General features: G+C 38.9%; 1 protein-coding gene across 1 annotated transcript; it reads left to right on the top strand.

Annotated features, from left to right (window-relative positions):
• Window positions 1–15,738: 15,738 nt before the first annotated feature.
• Window positions 15,739–20,969, top strand: LOC141336609 (uncharacterized). Its single transcript, XM_073842308.1, has 2 exons — window positions 15,739–16,227; window positions 18,397–20,969. The coding sequence occupies exons 1-2, from the start codon at window positions 15,942–15,944 to the stop codon at window positions 19,365–19,367; spliced, it is 1,257 nt and encodes a 418-aa protein (XP_073698409.1). The 5' UTR covers window positions 15,739–15,941; the 3' UTR covers window positions 19,368–20,969.
• Window positions 20,970–22,825: the final 1,856 nt, after the last annotated feature.

Genomic DNA, 22,825 nt, shown 5'->3' with positions numbered 1-22,825 from the left:
TGTAGAGTAATTTACAACAGCTTTGATTGTGGCTCAACCAATCAGAATCAAGGACAGGAACTGTCCGTTCCAGACATTTTATTTGAAACTCTTTCCACACAAAGGGGATCTGTTAGGCTTCTCTCTATTGTGAATCTTCATGTGCCTGTCAAGGCTTCCTTTTTGACTGAAACTGTTTCCACACTGTTTGCATGTGTAAGGTTTCTCTCCAGTGTGAACTCTCATGTGAATGTTAAGTAATCTTTTAGTAGTGAAACTTTTTCCACACTGATGGCATGTGTAAGGCTTCTCTCCAGTGTGAATTTTCAAGTGTCTTTTAAGGTGTCCTTGTTGTTTAAAACTCTTTCCACATTGTTTGCATGTGTAAGGCTTCTCTTCAGTGTGAATTCTCAAGTGCCTCTTAAGGTATCCTCGTTTAAAACCCTTTCCACACTGTTTGCATATATAAGGCTTCTCTTCAGTGTGAAATCTCATGTGCCTCTTAAGGTATCCTTGTCGTTTGAAACCCTTTCCACACTGTTTGCATGTATAAGGCTTCTCTCCAGTGTGAAACCTCATGTGACTTTTAAGGTGTGCTGCTTGTTTGAAACTCTTTCCACACTGACAACAAGTGAAAATACTCATAGTCCCTCTCTTTTGAGCTCTTTTTTGTTTATAGGTCTTTTCAGACTCTAAGGAACAAAAAGATTTTTCTCCAGATATGAAATCATGAAGATTCTCAAACTGATCTTTCTCTTCAGTTTCATTCAGTACTTCTCTATCCTCTTTCAGCGCTGTTAGGTCTAAGGTGGAAAAACAAAAGAGATAAAAGTTAACCCCAGTTTAATGGCACAAAGCAATTAACATCAAAACATGTAGATATGTAATGCATGTATGCTAGATCCTATACCAGGGCGTCCAAACCTGATCCTGGTCAGTACCTTACAGAGTTTAAGTTGGCTGTTATACAATTAAATCTAGGAAATTGACGATTGCCGATCACTGCGGATCACAGAATTGCAGGGGAATGGGAATCTTTGATCTATAATCTAGCAGAGTTTGCACCATTTGTAGAAATGTAACTAACTCTAAATGAACTATATTGAAGAAAAAAAAAATTCTAGAAATAGGCTACAGTCAAGATCTTGAAGGAACCACCAAGTTAGGGTTGGAGACGATAGTATCGTGTATCGACAATAGTTAGAGATATCGCCAGTTGCTGATGCCTTCCCTGCTGAAAAAAACAGCATATGCTGCTTAGGTATGTTTTGGTGCTGGGATGCTGGTTTAAACTGGTTTACGCTGGTCCTTTGCTGGTTAATGCTGGTCCTTTGCTGGTTTATGCTGGTAATGTTGCTGGTCAAGGACCAGCATTAACCAGCCAAAGAACCAGCATGAACCAGCAAAGGACCAGCATAAACCAGCTAAAACCAGCATCCCAGCACCAAAACATACCTAAGCAGCATATGCTGTTTTTTTTACCAGGGTTTGACGATAGCAAGACGATTATTAATATTATCAGTCAAAAAAGGCGCCTAACTTTAGCGATGCAGTGCAGAGAGTCGGTTCTAGGATGCTTCAGAAACTTGTCGTGATATAAACACACGCATAGAGTGGCCACATCGCCTTAACGCGCCGCATGGGGAAGAGATTTATTTATATTAAAGTGCACCTCGCACTAGACTAGGCTATGTTCTTTGATATTGTAAGTGTTCTTTGCTTGTTATTTGTAGCTGCTTTTTAAGATGATGTAAGGATCATATTATCCAGCACTGCAGTCATTAGGATAAAGGTAGTAAAATGTGGTTTAGGCTGAATTAAATATGATATATCAGAATCTGTCTGCATATAGGAAACAAACATTCACCTTAGTAACATCTATATGCGTTCATTAGAATTACTATGCAATAAAATGGCGCTAAACATACGCACGTGAATTACACGCGCACCGTTTCTCATCATTCTATATGGACTGAACTACAACATGAACTGATGACAACAATCAGACATACAGCGGTAACATTATTGCAATATGAAGGGGAAAAGATACATTCATTCACATTCAAACATGCACACCACTCAAAATGAAACTGAAAGTTTACTTTAACTTCTCGGGCAAAACTACAGTCAGCGCTCTGTACACGCACAACTTGGTCACATGCCCAATAACAAGACTACCCTTACAAAACTAATAATGAATTTAGTACTCATGTTGCATGTTGCCATTGGTAAGCTCCGCTCTGCTGTTTTTTACCTAGGAGCCATGCATGCACGTGTAAAAAGTTGCGCAAGTAATTTACGTCAAGTGATCGGCGCTTTTGGGGTTCGCCGATCAAGCTATTTTTAGCCAATTTCGGCTGATCATGATCGGTTGCTGATCAATCCGAGCATCACTAATTCCTTCTAAGGTTTAATTAAGGGGGAAATTATGTTAGCCAATCATGGCTTTTACACTTGACCTTTTAAATGGAAAACACCAAAACTCATTGTCAGAGGATGAGAACTGGTGGAAAACAGTCATTAATCTCATAAAATCTTATTTAAATAAAAATAAAATCCCTCAATAAATGTCAAAAATATTAGTAACATTATAATTACACCTCTGGAAACAAAATATTAAAAAAATACTAAAATTAAACTTCCTTTAAAAGAAATTTTTTTAACCAATTGAAAGTGAAAGTGAAGTGACATGTGCCAACTGCCAAGTATGGTAAATTGTGCTCTGTATTTAAGCCATCAAAGTACACACACACACACAACAGGAACATGCAGCTGGAGAAACTCTGGCAACTAATGCTGTTAATTGAACCTGGTTCGAGGAAGGCTAACCATCAGGCTAAGCGGAGTCCTGTAACATGAACCCATAGGAATGCACTGTATGCACAATATTAATATGTTATGGGTGTGTGGGATAGCCTGAGTGTAAGGTGAGATTTCCAGGCCTAATGAGTGTGAGATTTCCCGGCCTGAAATCTTGTCCCAGTCCACCCCTGGGCTCCAGCTTCAGGGAGAAGAGTACTCAACTAAAAGATGAGAAGGGAACTTGTGACACAAACCTTGGGAACGCTGTACTCATAGGAGACTCCTGAGAGTGAGGGGGGCACTTCTGTGCTCAACCATAAAAGACAGACTAACATAAGACGCCTAACAGGGAGGCAAAGAGGGCCTAACAACATGATGAAACAAAACATGATGGGAGCTGCAGAGAGCAGCATGCTCATAAATGACCCTATAATGAGCACAGAGGCAGTCATCAGGGAGGCCAGGAAAGGCTTAATACACCTGGTATGTTAGCCTCACAAAGCTCCATGGAGCAGAGGACTTAGCTCTCAGAGATGAGAGGGGGACCCAGACGCTTTCCCTGGCATGGTCATAGGAAACCCTCGAGACTCAGGGGAACACTGCCAAGCTCAATGACAGAAGCAGCCTAACAGGGAGGCAAAAAAAGGAAGAACCTGATATGTCTGCACACAGAGAGAAGAGAGCAGAGTCCTTGGCTCTCAAATCGAGAGAACTCACATGCTCCATCTGAGACTGGTAGCTTTATCAGGCATTACATGCAGACGAAATGAAAATTTTCTGAAGAAGGTTCTGAACCTTCTGAAGGTTTTCTTCAGAAATACAGTGATATTAAAACATTGACTTTGAAACATAGTGCTCATGTTTGTTCACAAAAGTCAAAGCCTTTTGGAAAAATCTATTTGTGGCTGTGTGTTTTGACATTGTGGCATGAATAAATCAATATATGGGAAACACCACGGCACAATAACCTGAGCCCAACTCATCATCTTAACCTTAAGTTGGAGTAGAATTAAAGGGATAGTTCGCCTACAAATGAAAATTTGATGTTTATCTGCTTACCCCCAGGGCATCCAAGATGTAGGTGACTTTGTTTCCTCAGCAGAACACAAACAAAGATTTTTAATGAAAACGGTGCAGTCTGTCAGCCAAATAATGGAAGTGGATGGGCACCAGACCTTTAAAAGTAAACAAAAACATGCACAGACAAATCCAAATTACACCCAGCGGCTCTTGACGATACATTGATGTCCTAAGACACGAAACAATTGGTTTTTGTGAGAAACTGAACAGTATTTATATAATTTTTTTTACCTTTGATACACAGCCACGTCCTTCTGTCCTGAGCACGAGTATAGCATCAGGCTCGCTACACATGTACGCGCTCACACCGGAAGCGATCAGTCGCATGTATACAACACTCATTGCTTCCACAGTGCACAGAGATTGCGGGTATAGCGGCTATTCAAAATGGTAATTACTTGCGCTTATCCTGATTGCTCAAACCAATTTAAAGCTAAAAGATTACATTTGCTTGCGCGAACTCATGTGGGACTTTTCACCGATTTCCCCTTATGACATGTGTAACGATCCGGATGACAAGCTCATGCTCAGTAAAGATGGACGTGTCTGTGTATCAAAGGCAAAAAATGAAATAAATACTGTTCAGTTTCTCACAAAAAAATGATCGTTTTGTGTCTAAGGACATCAATGTATGATCACGAGTCGCAGGGTGTAATTTGGATTTGTCTGTGCATGTTTTTGTTTACTTTTAAAGGTCTGGTGCCCATCCACGTCCATTATTTGGCTGGCAGACTGCACCGTTTTCATTAAAAATCTTTGTTTGTGTTCTGCTGAGGAAACAAAGTCACCTACATCTTGGATGCCCTGGGGGTAAGCAGATAAACATCAAATTTTCATTTGTAGGCGAACTATCCCTTTAATTCTACTCCAACTTAAGGTTAAGATGATGAGTTGGGCTCAGGTTATTGTGCCGTGGTGTTTCAAATAAACATAAATTTTTCATTTTTGGGTGAACTATCCCTTTAAATTATTCCTCATTTTCCTCCTAATTCCAAATTCTAATACCAATTCGAGTCAGAGTCTGATGATGAAACAATGGCTGATCGACAAGAAAATGACACCATGTCTACACCGGACGTGAGCGGCGGCGCAAATATCTGACTGCTTCTGCGGTCTATTTATGATGTGCTCACACAAAGTTCAAATGATTTGCATTTTGTCGTGTCCAATGTAGGCGGCGCGGTTCGACAACTGTCACGTCTGGTGTAGACACACGGTGTGATTTGCAAGAAAGACTGGAGAATATTTCAACTAATTAGCACAGACCACCGTGGAAAGTGCTCGCAATTTGCTTTTTGTAAGGGAACCGGGCTCACCTCTATGTTGTAAACTTCAACATTATATAAGGCATTACACTGTGTAAAGATGGCGCCATCCTTTATCATTACTCCAACTACTAAAACAGTCAAGCTGCATCAATTGATACATTTTAGACTACAGAGGGCCCATAGCCGAACAACAAAACTATAGAAGTGTGAGTTGGCCGGTTAGAAAGACACAACATAACCTACACAATTAGTATTTTGAACAATCACTAGAAAATACAATCATGAATTTTTAATCATACTTACAGATAGAGGTTCAGAGGAGCAAGCCTCTGATAAACTAGTCACTGATCCATCTTTTAAGAGCAAGCGTTTGGTGAATCCTATGTTGTACTCCGAGTTTGTGAAAGCAGTAGTCAGTAAAATAATGGAAACACAAGATTGGAAATGTACTGCTGAGGTGTTGTTGAAAAAAATGAATGTTAACCACTGAATCTTTGTAGATTCATCTTTTTGAAGTGATTGTAAAACAAATTTACTCTCAAAGTAAAATACAGCATCTTCTCGACATGATGTTAACCACATGGAAATGTTATTGTGTTTGTGGGCGGGCAAGTTGTCCGCGACCTAGAATGTGGGCGGACATTATGAAAATGTGTTAATATGTGACGTGTGGCCGTTACAGAATAAGATTAGAATTCCTTACAACTCGTTTCAGCAAAAATGAACCCACTCTTTTTTTTTGGATATAATCTAAACTAAAGGAGGCTTTTACTGACCCCCCGGAGCCATGTGATACACTTTTTATTATGTATCGACAATTTTGGACTGATGGAGAGAAACACTTGCCTGTGCCGTTCAGTCTATGCTGTTGTATGAGTGCCAGGATTATTTTTAATAAAACTCCGATTGCATTCGTCTGAAAGCAGAAAGTCATATACACCTAGGATGCATGGAGGGTGAGTTAAAAAAAACGCAGATACATGATATTATTATTATTGTGCTAATGTATTTCATTATTTACATTCCCGAAACCATAAGGCTAGTGACGCTGTCTACACTGTACGATGAATAAATCTCTTACCATGAAGTGCACTCACTTACGGCGTGCCTCTGATGCGTCTACAGATGATCATTAGTCAATGTTCGTGTTTACAGCAGCCGCGGCTCTGCGTGTTTCTACCCTCTATACTACACACGTCAACAGCGCGGCTTCAGCACATATTCCGGAGCACTTCGGGACACTTAAGCTGGCCGACCTGCGGCTCGCTGAAGCATCCCAGAAGAGGCTGTCCATAATACATCGCTAAAGTTAGGCGAATCCCCCACCCGCCAACGAATTGAATTTCCGTAGGCGGGATTTACGTTGTGAATAGCATCCGGAAAACAAACTCTGTAGTCCAAATGAGCCGTTCGTTGTAGTTCTTGAAAAGGGATTTTTTTAAAAACTAAATATCTCCCTTTGGAGTGGACTTTGAGATTTGTAACTTTGTAGATGTTTTTTATGCTCAAACATACACACCACACACTGGCTAAAGTTCAAAAACTGAAAAAGCGTAATAGGACCCCTTTAAGACATAACTGACAAGGGTTTACACGAATAATCACCAAGAGCCTCTTTTTGAAATATTTTTGCATGTATTTGACCATTTAGGCGCACACCTTGAGCTAAAAGATAATTTTATATGTCCATGTTCTGCTCCGTCTCTGAGTGCATACACAGCACAGCGCAAGTTTTCTTACGCGCTATTAAAAATACAACATCAATCAAGCACGTCCCGTTTTATGAAAGTCACGTTACATGATGTGCATGTGAAATTGGGCTTTTATGGAGGAGCGAAAGCGCACCACTGGAAAGGGGCAGAATGGGGCGCAATAATCGTTTAATCTCAAATACTGCATTTACATGATTGTTTGAAGCAGAAATCGAATTTCGATTAATTGCATAGCCCTACAAGATATAGAGGTGTACAACTTATACATTACAATCTTACACCTCGCATAATTACATCAGAATTTAACTTCAATGTTTGTGCTTTTGTTTTGGCTTATTTTTTGTTTGTTTGTTTTATTGTCAGACTTGCTTTAAATTTACAGCATTGTTTTCTACTATTTTGTACTGTTTTTCTGTATGTCCTACATCTTCTTGTTCTAAAAACAGCAAAAAATGTAATGATTTTACTATAAGAATTGCATAAAAATAAGGATCATTTGTTCCATTTGTATAGTCTTAGTGAGCTTTTATAAGTTTTACGCAGTAAGGCGAATTTAACGTTTTTTGACGTTTCAGTGAGGATGAGCATTACTCACATTTCAAGGTTTGCTTTGTGCAAAATAAAAAATTTTCTTAGATACTTTTGCATAATTAGCCTAAGTGCTAGAAATAAATAGTTTTAATATTAAAGATATTGGGTTTAATGTTACAGAATATATATATATTTATAGTTTAGGCTAATTCCATATAATATTTTTACAACTTAAATGCAGATGTCATAATAACAAATGCCCAGCGCTAAAGCAGGATCTTCTCAGCTGCAATTGAAGACAATTCAACACTTCTGTCAAATGTCGAAACATTTTTACACTCGTGTGACATTATTCTTAAATATCATTCATTTCAGCTTTGAGAATAAAAACCAACCTGTTTGTTCCTCAGTATCTTCCAGTTTGACTTTAAATGTTTCTTCAATTTTCATGTCTTCACTCTCCTCTTTAATAAACGCCATCTTCATAAAAGTGTGTCACATGGGTCTCTGTTGATTCTCCAGTTGATTTGTTGTGTGTTTGTACACTTTGTCCTGTTTAAGATAAGAATAATTATTAGAAAAAAAATCTCTGTGTGCGTCTCAATGAGCTGCTAGTTCAGTAATCAGTGCACTAGTAAGACAGAGTTAACAGATTTCCATATAAAAATTATAAAATATATACAAATTACACAAAGGTTCATATTTAAGTAGGCGATTTTGATTCATATTTAGTATTCAATTATTTATCATATCTAATATAATACACTTTCATGAAATCATTCTCGGTTGTCATTCACTCGTTTGTGTTTGTTGTTGTCGTTTGTAGTCCGCGTGCCGCTGAATCGAATCACTGAATCATTTCACAAATGATTTGATTCAAATTATTCGGATTCTGAGTTTCTCTCATCACTTCTTATCATCACACGATTGATTCATGATATAGGGAGCGAAATAAAACACACCTTCTCTGTTACTAGAGGCTAAATAAAGCATTACAACGTTATATTTAACAATGATGCATTTATTCATTTTACATAGCTTGTAAATGCGTTCATTTACAACAGTTTGCATTAATTTAAAAACTTTTTAAAACCACAAACCTTCCTTCACGTGAATCACAACAGATGAGGAGCGCAGCGCAGATTTATGACGTCACATCACCAGAGCAAAATAAAAGTCCCACTGGTGCACTGCTCTCTAGAATCTCAAACACATAATAGAAATGTTGTATATAGAATAGAATTTCGTACCCATATGATATGCTTTCCTAAAGTTATTATTAACATCGTAAATCTATTAATATTATTCTGGTGATGGCAAATTTGATCTATCTCTCTTTTGACTATTATAATCAATCTCTTGTTATTTTGTTTGTTTGTGTATCTATTTATTTATTCCTCTTTTGGAAAGTTACTGAAACACTGTTAGGGATTTTATTTTTATTTTGCTATCAAGGCAAATGAGGACACAAAAATATACATGTGTCACAGTTTCTATTTACCACTAAAGGTTTATTTATTGTGAATGTTAATGAAATATGATTTACATTTCCCCAGGTTATCTTTTTTTAAATTGGTATTCTCTAATGCCCATATTTGGTTTTCCTGTTCCTGTTTTCATTGATTTCAGGTGTGTCTTGTCTTTCCTTCGTTTAGTTGAGTATTTAAGAGTGTTCTGTTTCTGGTTTTCTCCTCCGATGTCTTACGTCATCCGAGTGAATGTCTTCCTGTTGTACTCCTGAGTTGTGTTTCAGTTTGTCTATTAAAGACTGTTTTGTTTTCAGTTCACTCCTGCATTTCCTCGTCTCCTCGTTCCCTGATCCATAGAAAAATTACAATGATATTAAAATTACAATAAATAGTACATTTCTAGTCCTAAATTTGGAAAAGATAATTTGAGTGCATTAATACATTTCTTGATGTACCTGTGTTAAAAAGTAAATATTACTTATTTGAAAATACAAATAGTGATTATATAAATTACATTAATTCTTCAAGATTCTTTATACATAAAGGCAAATGTGTACGTCTTTATTTATACTCAAACGTAGTCAACTGGAGTATACATTTTACTAAATTACTATTTATGAAAAAAAAGAATGAAAGATATTTAGATTATTTGAACATGTTCATTATTTTTTTAATGAAAATATCAAAATATTTTGATTTACATGATTGCACAGAAAGTTGTGTAAAAGCAGACTCAGTGCTATGAATAGACTCAAAATCTGACTGAAATTTTTCAGAAGTACTTAGAAAAGACTGTAATTGGTCCAACACAAAATGTACTAGTGCCTTGGGTTAAAGGAACCACAGAATTAGGCTGATAGTTATTTAAAACAGATGTGTCTAATAATTACTGCAAAAGAAGCATTAGAAAATCAGCAGAAAGATAAATGGCATTTCAATTTTAAAATGAATATATTTTTGCTTTAGGAGTGTGTGAATATGAATGTGAAATTATGGTATTTGTCATCTTTTGTCTTTATTGGCTGTTGATGTTTCTGCCTCATTTCTTTAATTGGTGTCTTTGTTTCTGCTGATCAAGATATCTGAATATCTGAGTTAAATATGAATGCAGAGGCTGAAGGTGAGACTTTCCCTGATCTCTGTGATAATGAGTCTATAGTTCTGCTGATTGGATTAAAGTCGCTGAACATCTGGGCAAATTCCTGTAACTACTTACATCCTTTGCATATTTTATCTTCTAATGACGATCCTGAAATCTGTGTAAAACTACAGTGATTGAGTGTTTTAGTCAGTCTGGATGGTGTCACACGGTAACATCTCTATCAAGAGTCTCCTGATCTTCTCTTCTGAGTTTACTACAGGTCTAACTGGATACTGCAGGTATTTTGTTTTCAAAGCGTTTAACTTCACTAAAATCATAACACTAAAATAACACAATTATATTTTTAAATGAATGCACTTCTAGAGATTGAGTTTCTCGTAAAGCAGGTATTGTATCTTGTATTTATTAACTGAACTGTTCGCTGTTAAAAGGGAAGATGAGGAGTGTAGTACATTGATATGTGTGACAACACTATCTGTATGTGATAATGCAGTCTCTCTATCTGGCTCCGCCCCCCTTCGGTGTGGTAGTCGTATGTAAATTACGTAATACACTGGTGTGATGGTGGTCAATAAACACACAGATTATCAAGCAGAAGTTATTGCCGGTTTATTTATTTTGCACGAGTCAACATGGTGTCAGAAGTAAACTAAAACTGCACGGACATGTGAGTTTAGTCCACGCTGGAAAAGTTTTCCATACAGATCTCTCGACTCGTGAATTACTAACTAGCTGCTACACTACGTAAACAGCTGCATCGCACTCGCCAGCTATGACAGGGGAATTCCGAAGACCCGATCCTCTCGTTTTCGATGAAAATGTAGCAGAGAACTGGCGTATATTTGAACAAGAGTTTGATATCTTCATTGCTGCAGCTCATGGGGACAAACCACGTCGTACACAAGCTTTCATTCTCCTCAACCTCGCGGGTCCCGAAGCCATCGAACGTGAACGGTCCTTTGTATATGCACAAGAGGTGAGAGTTCCCGGTGAAAATGACAGTGTTATTATTACACCGGCTGAGTCGCGGGAAGACCCTGACTGTTTAAAGAGAAAGTTCCGCGAGATTTGTGCTCCCCATGTTAACATCACAATGGAACGACACAAGTTCAACATGAGATCACAGAAGCCCAGTGAGACTTTTGAATCCTATATTAGCGATTTAAAACTGAAAGCAAAAGGCTGCAAATTTGGTGCATTACAAGACGAGCTTATTCGTGATCGACTAGTTTGTGGAGTACACAGTGACATTCTGAGAAAATCACTGCTGCGTGATCCAGAACTCACTTTAACTAAAGCCATATCAGCATGCCAGATCTTTGAACAAACTGAACAGCACACTAAAGATCTTGCAACACTACACATGACAACTGCCACGGTAAATGCTGTGCACCAGACATTTGCAGGAAAAAATAGACATTCTAAATCGAAATATAAGCCAGACAGCAAAGCACCACCAACCATAAAGAACTGCAACAATTGTGGTAGTGACCACCCAGCCAAAAGAGACATGTGTCCTGCATTTGGTCAACAATGCAATGGCTGCAAGAAGTGGAACCATTTTAAGAAATGTTGTAGGTCCACTAAAGTAAACCAAGCAAAACGTCGTTATACCAAAACAGTCCACAATGTTGAACCACACCAGATAAATGGTGAAGAGAGTGAATCATTCTTCATTGACGGAGTAACTGCTGAGTCTGTTAATTCCATGACTAACCCAGCACAAAAAAGTGAACTGTACAGCACTGTACACATTTATGGCAAGCCGGTGGAACTAAAAGTGGACACTGGAGCCAAGTGTAATGTCATGGATTTAGACACTTTCCAACATCTGAGAAAAGGGGAAGAACTTAATGTGTCAAACACAACAAAGCTAATAGCATACGGTGGCAATGAGCTACACACGCTTGGCACAGCAACACTACCATGTTGTCTAGCCAGCCAGACCTACGACCTGCTGTTTTATGTCATCAAAAGCTCTGCACAGCCACTACTGGGTCTACATGACTGTCTACGCATGGGACTTCTTACATTTAACAAGGAAGTCCACCAGCTGAACACATCCAGTCAGGATGAATTTAAGGACAGAATTCTCACAAAATATGCTGACCTTTTCAAGGATGAGGTGGGAAGACTACCTATCACATATTCCATGAAAATCGACTCCACCATACCTCCTGTCATCCGACCAGCCAGACGCATTCCAGTCGCCATGCAAGACAAGGTTAAAAAGGAGCTTCAACGAATGATGGATCTTGGTGTCATTATACCCATTTCTGAACCAAGTGAGTGGGTGTCTTCCATGGTTGCTGCTCATAAAAAAGACTCCAACAACATCCGAATCTGTATAGACCCTAGAGACTTGAACACAGCTATACAAAGACCCCACCACCCAATGAGAACAGTTGAGGAAGTTGCGACACAGATGTCAAATTCCACCATTTTTTCTGTGCTAGACGCAAAAAATTCGTTTTGGCAAATATCCTTGGACCATAAATCATCATTACTCACAACATTCAGCACCCCTTTTGGCCGATATCGATTCCTGAAAATGCCCTTTGGCATAAATTCAGCTAGTGAGGTTTTCCAACGCTCAATGGAGCAAATTTTCGCAGGATTCCCTTGTGCTGTCATTGTGGATGATATATTGGTTGGTGGACGCACAGTAAAAGAACACGACGACAACCTTGAAAGAGTGCTAGAACGGGCAAGACAAGTAAATCTCAGGCTGAATCCACTGAAATGCAAATTCAGACTGAATGAGGTGAGCTACGTGGGTCATGTCTTCAGCAGTGACGGCCTACATGCTGATCCATCGAAGATTAAAGCCATCAGTGAAATGCCAGAACCTACCGATGTCACGTCTCTTCAGAGATTTCTTGGTATGGTCAACTATAGGGGCAAGTTTATCCCTAACCTCAGTGACATATCCGCTCCGCTCCGCCAGCTAACACACAAAGACACAGTATGGTGTTGGCTGCAGCAGCACCAGGATGCTTTCAACGCCTTAAGGAAATGCCTCACATGCCCTCCCGTCCTGTCGTATTACAACGTCGAAAGGCCCGTCACCTTAACATGTGACTCCTCGCAGTTTGGTTTAGGAGCAGCGTGCCTGCAGGACAATAAGCCTATCGCTTATGCCTCACGTGTCCTCACACAAACTGAAATGCGTTATGCGCAAATAGAAAAAGAGCTCCTAGCTGTAGTTTTTGCTTGTACCAAGTTCAATGATTACATCTACGGCAAACCAGTGACCATTGAAACTGACCACCAGCCCTTGGTGACAATCACTAAACGTCCCATACACAGCACCCCTGCTCGACTCCAACGGATGTTGCTTCAGCTCCAACGATACAACATCACCCTCGTCTACAAAAAAGGAAAGCACATGTACATAGCAGACACCTTGTCACGGGCCCCACAAGCATTTGTACATGAACAGTCCAATGACGAAAACGCCTTTGAGGTAATGAATGTTTGCAATATCTCATCATCACGTATGGATGAACTTAAACGCCACACAGTAAACGACACCACACTGCAAATGCTTATGAAAACAATCAGGCAAGGATGGCCAACTAAACTGCACAGTCTTCCCCCAGCAATGCAACCATTTTACCCATACAGACATGAACTGATCACAGATGATGGTCTTGTCTGGAAAGGCCACAAAGTGATCATTCCAGAAACACTTCAGATGGAATACATGCAAATTGTGCATAGGGGTCACCCTGGAGCTGAATCTACCAAACAACGTGCACGTGGCATATTCTTTTGGCCTACCATGACAAAAGACATTGATGCTTACATCACATCTTGTGCCACATGCAACAGTACCAAACCCCACCAGCAGAAAGAACCCCTTCAGCTGCATGCAGTTCCAAGTCTGCCATGGTCAACAGTAGCAGCTGACATTTTCGATTGGAACAGTCACCAATTCTTAGTGCTTGTCGACTCGTATTCCGGCTGGTACGAAATTGATCAGCTAAAAAATTTAACTTCATCAAGTGTCATACAAAAGCTAAAGAGACACTTCTCAGTTCATGGATCACCTCAAACCCTCATCACAGACAATGGGAGACAGTTCGTGAGCAACGAGTTTAAAGATTTCGCCATGGCCTGGGACTTTGTTCATAAAACTAGCAGTCCAAATTACCCTCAATCTAATGGCCTAGCTGAGCGCGCAGTCCGCAGTGCTAAACAACTCATGGAAAAGTCCAAACGTGATGGCACTGACATCTATCTCAACTTGTTGAACATGCGAAATGTTCCACGGGATCCCAAGCTTGGCTCTCCAGCTCAGAGACTAATGTCCAGACAAACCCGCACCACCCTGCCACTTCACAGCTCTTTGCTGGAACCTTCTCCTTTAGCCTCCAGTGAGGTTCATGCACAGCTAAAAAAGAAAAGACTGTGTCAAAAGAACAGTTACGACAAAAGATGTAAACAGCTGAGCACACTCTCAAAAGGGCAAGTAGTGAGGATGCAAACCCCTCGTGGTTATGATAGCAAAGGAGTTGTGAAGGAAGTCTGCAGTGAACCAAGATCTTACATCATCCTGTCTGGAGGAAAAGAATATAGGAGGAACCGCAGACATCTCCTAACTGTGAAAGAGCCCAAGCCAAGTCAATATGATGATGAGGATCACCAGGTAATCCATGCTCCAACAACTGTTGTACTCACTCAAACAACCACAGGTCAAGAAACCTCTCAGACACACGCACAATTGAGAAGTAGTCCTTATGTGACACGGTCTGGACGCATTGTTCGCCCTAACCCTAAGTACAAGGACTGAAATGCTCGATATGTTGTTTTGAGTTGCACACTAATTGTATTTATTTGTTTATCTTGGTTAGCAATACCAGTTTCTGCATAATGCAATACATTTTCTTTACATTTTATTCATTTACAATATGCAACAGTTCCTTTTGGTTATTGCACAAGTTTAATATGCCTTTGTTGTTCTAGTAAACAGGTGTATAACAAATCAAAAAGTGAAATAATGTTCATTTTGCAGAAGAATTCTGATGTAGGTGCATCTAGAGTTTAATCTTGTTTCATGTTTAGTACCATGCTTAGGAAAGGGGATGTAGTACATTGATATGTGTGACAACACTATCTGTATGTGATAATGCAGTCTCTCTATCTGGCTCCGCCCCCCTTCGGTGTGGTAGTCGTATGTAAATTACGTAATACACTGGTGTGATGGTGGTCAATAAACACACAGATTATCAAGCAGAAGTTATTGCCGGTTTATTTATTTTGCACGAGTCAACAAGGAGTAACAACTGAATATGTTGACATGATTTTTGCCAATTAAAGATGCTGAAAAGGTCATAATCAGGTTTAATAAAGGAATAGGCAGAGAGGATGGAAAAGGGAAATCAAGATTAGACACATTTTTCTGTTCAATCTAAAGTTAGAAACAAATGTTTTTGTAATTGTCCATCCTGTAGGGACTCGGTTAAACTGTAGACTGAGGCTGGGGCATTGTGTGTTAAATACTTCTTTGTATATTGTAGGATATTGCATATTTTTCTCTTTTTTTCTCCTTTAATATTCACTCACAAAGACTGTTGATGCTGATCAAATACCACGATGCAAGTCTATAATTTTAAGTCATTTTCATTTATTTGTGTTTAAAGAAAAAACACAAGCGCACCTTGTACACGCACAAACTAATTTCCCCCGCATTATTTTCCCTCCTTTCGGCACTTCACACTCCAGTCCAGCGGATGGCACTAAGACACAAACTTCTGTTTGACAAACACCATTAAACCTAAGAGGAAGAAGATTTCACTGCACGCTCTGTTTTTGTTGTGGTTCTGTTTTAGTTCAATCTGTTAGAGATGTAGTTTCTGTAAACAGAAAAATACAGTTTTTGAATCTGGTCAGTAAATACCTGTAATATTCTCATCCTCACAGCTGTGACTAGGTTTGGAAGCAAGCAGGAATATCTGGAGAAGTATCAGCTGAACTGAGATCTGCTGCTGTGAAGATGTTTATTAAAGTGGAGAGTGAGGAGAGCACGAGTGAACTAGAAACCTGGAGAATAAAACATGAGGAGCCAGAACCTTTGAGAATAAAACATGAGGAGCCAGAACCTTTGAGAATAAAACAAGAGGAACCAGAACCTTTGAGAATAAAACAGGAGGAACCAGAACCTTTGAGAATAAAACAGGAGGAACCAGAACCTTTGAGAATAAAACAGGAGGAACCAGAACCTTTGAGAATAAAACAGGATGAACCTGAACCTTTGAGAATAAAACAGGAGGAACATGGAGGTTGGTGTTTAATATTCATTCATCTTTAATGACTGTTTGTGGTACATCAGGCTTTCAAAGCTTTAATAATACCGATGCAATTAAAATAGGCTATATCATATTACATTTATTTTTTACATTATATTACATTTTATTTTGATGGTCCCCCTGGTCTATTGACTAGAAGCAACTTTGCAACTACACGTCAACTAACACTCCTTAGAGTATTATCAGACTTAGGTTAATGTTAGGCTAGGAAGAAGATTCACATACTTGCAGTTACAAATCAGTTTGTCTTTTGTGGAACCATCAAAACACAGTGTTTGAATATATTTAGCATAATACTAATAATAATTACTGCTAGCTGTCATGCAGTTGCAGAGTTACTTATCAAAAACTAAGACTGAGACTTATAATACGTTATAACTATGAGGAGATAATCAAACTCTTAAAAGCTATAACCACAAATAAGTAAATATTATAATACATTAAGACTGTTCTTATTTATACTCATGAGATGATACAACATACTATAAGGTTTTTTATAATGCATTATGCATCCAGTATAATGCGATAAGAATACCCTTCTAATGTTTTATAAATATGGGCTTCAAAGAAAGTGTTACTGAATTCTTTTATGAACAGATCAAACAAGGCTGAGGCAGAAACAGTAGTGTTAACTATAGTCATGGTGGTGCGGCAGACATACTCCAATGCTATTACCTCACATGTTTCACATTAGTTCGTACAACATTTTGGGAGAGAAATTCAAGCACTTTTCAATGGCTTTTAAGTATTTCATACAACTATTTACAACACTTTAAAGCTCTAAAATCCAGTTTAAATGATATTTTAATGGGACCAAACACAATATATATCAAAATAATGTTTTGTGATAAAAAAACATTTATGTAAAATAAAAAAATAAATTATATTTACCACTATAACCAGTAGATGGCAGCAGAGGCACACTTATTGACTCAGTCATCAATTTCGACTTGCATTATATTTTGAAATTATAAAATAACTATTTTAAAACATCAAATCATCAAGCAACTTTTTGTCTGTATATAGTAAGAAAAGTCTCAAAATGCCAAACTTTTCTTCACTTTGCGACTGAATCACACATCAATTATAATCACTTATGATTGGCCAGCTATCCGTGCATTGTGATTGGCTGAATACCTCAAGCGTGTGTTGGAAATGTTACACCCCTAATCATGTTGTGACACCATTTTGGCGCATCGAGACAGAAACGATACAACCCATTATAAATGAGGCATTTATTGCATACGTTATTGTTTATATTGACTCTTGATTTTGATGATTGATTAGAATGACTCATACTGTCTTTTTATGTATTTTGTCGCGCCATGCAAACATAACACCATGTCTGCATTTGCGGTCATAGAAACAACAAGCACTACTCTACACTGCTCAAAACTCGCATTTGAATAGTCAGTACTGAATTCTTTAAATATGAAAACGTACTTAGATGTCATCAGTCAGAAGCACAGACTGTTAATGCAACCTTGTGATTGCCCCGCTTTGTGTACATCTGGCATTGTAAGCTGCTCTCCCAGGTTCAGGAAACAGTCCTCCGTGAAATGTGCATCACCCACTCGAATAGTTGCATTTTACTGTTCCAGAACAGTGTTGTAAATATAACTTGAACACTGATTTCTAGTTGTGTCCTTTGAAAGGCCAGACAAAGAATGTTCGATTTTGCAATAAAACACACTGTGTCTCCACAACATGGCGCTGCAACACTACTACAGCCGGTAAAGTTACACCTTCTTTCTTTTCATATTTATATTCATACGGGTGGTGTTACGCTAATCTACTCACCCTGTGACGTGGACAAGTGGGGGTGTGTTTAAACAAGCCATTTTAGGGATTTGTGGCTAAGTCTTAACTTTTATAATAAATATTTCTTTGGTTTTGAGACTTTAAGCTTTGCAGCTTCACAAATCTATGCACAAACAGCTTGTAACACTCCAAAGGAAAATGCATCATATGACCCCTTCAAATTATCTTTATTTTTGATATCCCACACACCAGCTCTACCAAATCTGCTTCTGACGCCACCATCTGTAGGACTTATTGGCACTGCTCACAAATGTTATTTTGTTTATGTTTCTCAGCTTATAACAAGTTACTGAAAATTAACCATTTTTACTTTTATTTCAGAGTTGATTCAAGAAAAAGAGGAGAATGAAGAATCAAGTCAAGTTGAGGAGAAAAATCATTTCAAAACTGGAGAAAAACCTTTGATTTGCTCTCAAGCCGAACAGAAAGATTTCAATAAAAGAAGAGCAGAGAAATGTTGCACCTGCACTCAGTGTGGAAAGAGTTTCACAAAAAAAACAGATCTTGAGCGTCACATGAGAATTCATACTGGAGAAAAACCATATACTTGTGATCAATGTGGGAAGAGTTTTTCACGCTCATCAAGCCTTAAGGAGCACATGAACGTTCACACTAGAGAGAAGCAGCACACATGTGATCAATGTGGTAAAGTGTATTTAGCAGCTTCAGGTCTGAGAAATCACTTGAAAGTTCATACAAAGGTGAAGCCACATTCATGCCATTTGTGTGGTAAGAGTTTTTGGCATCTAGAAAGTTTGCAAGTATATGAGAATATAAATACTGGTGTGAGAGAAAGCATGTGTTCTAAGTGTGAAAAGATTTCTACTTCAGCAACTTATTTAAAACTGCATAAGAGGATCCACACTGGAGAGAAATCGTATGAGTGTTTACACTGCAACAAGAGATACATTAAATCATCAGACCTGAAAATACATGTGAGGATCCACACTGGAGAGAAACCTTATAAGTGTTCACACTGCAACAAGAGATTTAGTCGGTCAGTATGTTTGAAAACACATGAGATGAACCACACTGGAGAGAAACCTTTTAAATGCTCACACTGCAATAAGACATTTAGTCAGTCAGTACATTTGAAAACACATGAGATGATCCACACTGGAGAGAAACCTTATGAGTGTTCACACTGCAACAAGAGATTTAATCAATCAGCATCTCTGAAAACACATGAGAGGATCCACACTGGAGAGAAACCTTATCAGTGTTCACACTGCAACAAGAGATTTAGTCAGTCAGTACATTTGAAAATACATGAGATGATCCACACTGGTTAGAAACCTCATAAGTGTTCACACTGTAACAAGAGATTTAGTCGGTCATCATATCTGAAAATACAAGAGAGGATCCACACTGGACAATAACCGTATCATTGCACTGCATGTGGGAAGCATTTTATTCATCATCTGCAATACACAGTCATGCAGAAACAATCAGTTGTTTTTTTGTGTATATCTCTGGCAGATTTACACATACTGGTCTGGCATGTATATGTATACCCATCCCTACTTGTAAATTAGTAGGAGAGAGATCAATCTCATTAGTTTTCACTTTTACTTTCAGTAGTTAATGATCATGTTGCTTTGAGTTATTATTAAATGTCACCTTTTTATTAATACATTATCTACACTTTTATATGTTATTAACATTTGTGGTTAACTGATTGTATTTGCATAAGAAAAAAATAATTTTAACTTTAATAGTTGAAAGCCATAACGTTTTAGGCTTTGTTTTGAATATCTGAATAAAGGTTTTAAATGGAATTGAATTAAAAGCCTTTATTGCCTTTTTATTTTTCTGCATACAGTGCATATGTTTTTTTTTTTTTGACATTTTTCACCAGGATACCCAAGCGATTATCACTGCCGAAATTACTGGCACGGTGCTTAATAAAAACCAGAAATACCTTGGTACACAAGGTGGCGCTGCGCTTCTGCTTGTTATACAGAAGAAGGGGAAAGCCAGTCTTTACATGTTTTTAAAACAATGTTCACGCTTTCTGTTAACTGGTAAACAGAAAATGGATTTTTCCAGCAGCAGCTCCTCCTCCTCCAGTGATGAAGAAATTATTGCTCTGTTGAACGAGGAAAGACAACGTAAAAGACGCCCAATATTGGATACATCCAATAGTTATGAAAAGAGAAGAACACGGGGAGTTCTATCGACTCATGCTCATACCATGAGCGTCTTCGGAGGTACTTTAGAATGTCCGTCAGTGAGTTCGAAAATTTACAATTGGCCCCCTTGCTGACAAAATGCCAAATTGACATATGTGCCTTTTTGCCAATTCTGTCCTAGGAAAGGCACTCAGAGATGGAACTCTGAATGTTCCACCACCAAGAGAACTTCGAGGTGCTCCTGAGCTGGGAAAAGTTAACCATGTCGTTGTGGGGGATGAAGCTTTTCCGCTGAAGTCATTCCTCCTCCGGCCATTCCCTAGACGTCGCTTCCCCACAGACAAGAGAATTTTCAGTTATCGTTTGTCTCTGACACGGCACATCTCTGAAAATGCATTTGGCATCCTCAGCCAACGCTTCCGGGTTTTTCAAAGAACTTTACAGGTTCAACCAACTGTTGTTGAAAAAAGTTGTAAAAGCTGCTTGTGCATTTTGCAATTATTTACACCCGAATGGAAATGACCAGGATCATGCCACAGAGGATGCCCATGATTGTGAGCAAACACTACAATGTTTTAGGGGGCAGCAAAATATCAGAGAACTGTACAAAGAGTACTTCAATTCACCAGCAGGAGAAGTTGCTTGGCAGTACGACCATGTGAACCATGGTCTGGACAACAGATAAAATCAAACTGTAAATTTATGCGATATTCATTATTCCCATTTAGAAATCTACATTTCTAAGTATTATCTCCTCATGTCATGTATGCCGTTTTATTGTTTTATTGACATTGGAGGAATGTATTTTAAAATTTAAATTGTAGTTAATTCAAAAATGTTTTTTGCACTGTTTGCACCATTCACTGGCAGTACTGTGTAAAGTATGTTGCAGCAGACAAATCATAAAATATCACACATTATGCAGCGCATTTGAAAAAATGTTAACAGAGAAATTGCTTGTAAAATTTTTTGGGATTAAAAATACACATTTTCAAAATGACAGAACGTTATATCAAAAAAATATTTAATTTGCTGTGGTGAGTGCTGGTATATTAACTGATGAAAGAATTGGATGCAATAGATTTGATTAAAAAAAAATTCAAGTTCACAGATGTAGTGAACAACGGTCGAAATGGCATTCCAAGGATCAGTTTATGGCAAGCCCTCTTCTCTAACTGCCAGGGTGGAGGGAGATGTGCCACACTGTGATTGGATCTTGGTTGAGAAACATAAACAAATGTTCAGAAACATCAGATAAGATGCCAAGATAACTACCAGACACCTCTAACAGAACAGGAAGGGAGACCTTCTGCAACCACAACCACTTAAGAGAGAACTTCTTATTGGACTACGGGTTGACCCTCTCCAATCCTAAGGTTTGGGAATGACTGCCATAAAAATTCCTTAAGAACTCTGGATGCGACAGCAGTGGCCGAAACAAAGAAGGCCACAAAGATCCATCCAAATCCATTCATACATATGTTTGGAGACCTTAAAGGTTGTTTCAGCGATTTCTAGCCTGAAACATGAAGTGTCAAATTCAGCTGACCTTTCATCACGATCCGCTCGCTGCCTGCCCCATTAATTGTCTGTGAAAAAACCGCGTCTCTCTGGTCAGCCTAGGGTCCGAGATATGCAAAAAAAAACAATCGGCACTACCAACCTTTCCACACATAAACAAACAGTGTTCCAACCAATCAGCGTCAGGGGTTTGGTGTTGTGGACTTTCGCTCCGCCTCCCTCACGTCCCAGCACCAGTAGGAAAGTCCACAACACCAAACCCCTGACCGCAAAGGACCTCCAAATTGGCAGACACACGGCTCCTCAACGACGCAGCCCGGCTGCAAAGGACCCTGTGGAGACCCATCTGACCCAGCTACCCGGCCCACGCTCTAGGACCCTCTTTGGCACAACAGAAGTCCAGCATCCTCCAGGTCAGCGCCTCGACGGCTACCGGAACGCAACTCTGTGCCCTCCCCACTGTATGCAAACCACATCACCAGTGGAAGACGCCTCTGCCGCCGGACTGAGCACCCGACCAAGTGGAACGTAACTATAAACTTACCAAACCTCTTTCCTAAAGACCTTGGCTTAGTTTATACCTGCAGCCTATGTTTTCTAACCTGTTTAGATAACATTTACTTGCACAGCAAATGTCAGAGTGTTAAAATCCCAGAGTTTTGATGACCAGAGTATAATTTATACACTTTGGAGTAAACTGGGCTTAAAGTACACTTGTCAGGTTTCACCAGAAACTCTCTCAAGTGTTAGTGCATTGGTTCAGTGTTGATGTGGAGCTGTTGTAGTGTAAATAGTGGGATGGTGAACTCTTTGAGAGTCAATCTGTTGCTGTCCCGTCCGCACATGAGTTTAGGTTTCGATACGTCATCAGATCGACTACGCATTGTCATTGGTTGAATCATGACGCAGCCTCGTGGACACCAGTTTCCAACTGACATTCGAAGACGTCGTCGACATTTTGATTCTGCAGACCGTAAGTTAGGTAAGAAACCACCAAGTGAATCATGCCGAATATTCCTGGTTGTCTTCTTGTTTTAATTCTCATAACTAAAACACTAAAAACGCTAATGTATAAGTAGAAGAGGTGTGACGTTTTG

This window comes from Garra rufa, chromosome 6 (assembly GCF_049309525.1).
Source record: "Garra rufa chromosome 6, GarRuf1.0, whole genome shotgun sequence".
NCBI lineage: Eukaryota > Metazoa > Chordata > Actinopteri > Cypriniformes > Cyprinidae > Garra > Garra rufa.
The sequence above is the reverse complement of the archived record's forward strand: the minus strand, read 5'-3'. Positions and strand labels throughout refer to the sequence as shown.

Bases quoted from the DNA above. Each gene is read 5' to 3' on its own strand.
- LOC141336609 (XM_073842308.1), top strand. From the start codon at position 15,942: ATGTTTATTAAAGTGGAGAGTGAGGAGAGCACGAGTGAACTAGAAACC. The intron at 16,228-18,396 runs GTTGGTGTTTAA...CTTTTATTTCAG, and splicing joins AAAACAGGAGGAACATGGAG to AGTTGATTCAAGAAAAAGAG.